Here is a 1,309-nt window from a genome sequence, read left to right as displayed (position 1 = left end):
GGCCGCCAACTCCCACTACGACGCGGCCGCCAACCCCCACTACGACGCGGCCGCCAACCCCCACTACGACGCGGCCGCCAACCCCCACTACGACGCGGCCGCCAACCAACACAACTACGTTGCCGCCGCAGGAGGTGGTGGTCCCGTGGGTACAGAAGCACTGGTATGTCCTTATTCTTGCCGTGGTGCTGCCGCTTATTGCGGCTCTTGCACTGACAATTATCATATGCTGCTGTTGCTGCCGCGGTGTCGATGAGTCCAAGTGGGTGACGCCCATGGTCTTGCGGGAGCTGAGCGGCGATGTGCGGTATGCAGCGAACCAGAGGTGGGGAAGCGGGTTGGGCTCCTTTGAGGACCCAGTTTTCCCCATGTGTCCTCCCCGTGAGCAGGGAAATGCAGTCCAGCAGAATTCTTGGATGACACCCCCAGGACCCGCAGCGTACGCCACACAGTCGTTCGGGCTGCCCAGGCGCTCCAGTCGCGGACGCAGAGCACCAGGGACTTTTGCAAGTGTGGAGGTGCCGAGGGGCGACGAGATCGCCGAAGGCTGCGACGATGCCTCTCTTGGGAATACGAGGGAATTACGGCGCGATAGGCCCTCCGGGTCTGGGGCAAATTGGGAGAGTATGGAGGCAGTGGAGTTATAATGGGTAAGTATGCTGCGCGGTTCCTTTGAAGCAAGGACGTACGTGGCCTGTGACATGTGTAACAGCGTCGCTGTGTCCAGTAATAGCTGTGGGTTTGCGCGGGGTGGGCCTGAACGTGAGTCCAGTTGTGCTTGTAAAGCGAGCGTGCGTTTGTGTGGCTATTAACATGGACGCAATCAGTCCTAGACAATGAATCGACGTGAATCTCGTGCGAGCTTTCTGTGGGTTTGCAATACGTCACTATTTTTTATTTTATTTTATTCTTGTATTTATTGGGTGGTCCCCGTGCGCTCCCCACGCGGTGGGTGGGGCGAAGCGGAAATGGGCGGCGTGGGCGCAGGATGGCGCCATCACCGGCGGCGCCGCTGTGTGTACCCTCCACGGTGCCTTTCCTCCGCGTTTTTTTTTTTAATCATCAACTGCCCTCCCGCCGGTGGGGCAAATTGGGTGTTGATGTGCATGTGTATATGTGTGTGTCTGCTCCGCCCGGGTGCGCCGAGAGAAACGTGTGTTGGTTTTACTATGAATTGCATGCCAGGGACTGATGGCAGACTCTTGCGCACGTGTACGATTTGTTTGTTGGCTGTTTCTCGTTTGTCTCGAATGCTTCTGTGCCTGGCCGGACTGTGCATCTTTTGTTTTCTCTTCAGCTCCCTCCCTGC

At 57.8% G+C, this 1,309-nt stretch overlaps 1 protein-coding gene across 1 annotated transcript, besides 1 other annotated feature; it reads left to right on the top strand.

Annotated features, from left to right (window-relative positions):
* Positions 1-2: 2 nt before the first annotated feature.
* Positions 3-647, top strand: Tco025E_09872 (uncharacterized protein; the record flags this gene model as incomplete). Its single annotated transcript, XM_029376675.1, has 1 exon — positions 3-647. A coding segment is annotated over one exon (645 nt), but the record flags the coding sequence as incomplete, so codon positions are not given.
* A 245-nt stretch (positions 648-892) lies between these two features.
* Positions 893-921: a microsatellite.
* Positions 922-1,309: the final 388 nt, after the last annotated feature.

This window comes from Trypanosoma conorhini, assembly GCF_003719485.1.
Source record: "Trypanosoma conorhini strain 025E chromosome Unknown Tco_14.4_contig_01332, whole genome shotgun sequence".
NCBI lineage: Eukaryota > Euglenozoa > Kinetoplastea > Trypanosomatida > Trypanosomatidae > Trypanosoma > Trypanosoma conorhini.
The sequence above is the reverse complement of the archived record's forward strand: the minus strand, read 5'-3'. Positions and strand labels throughout refer to the sequence as shown.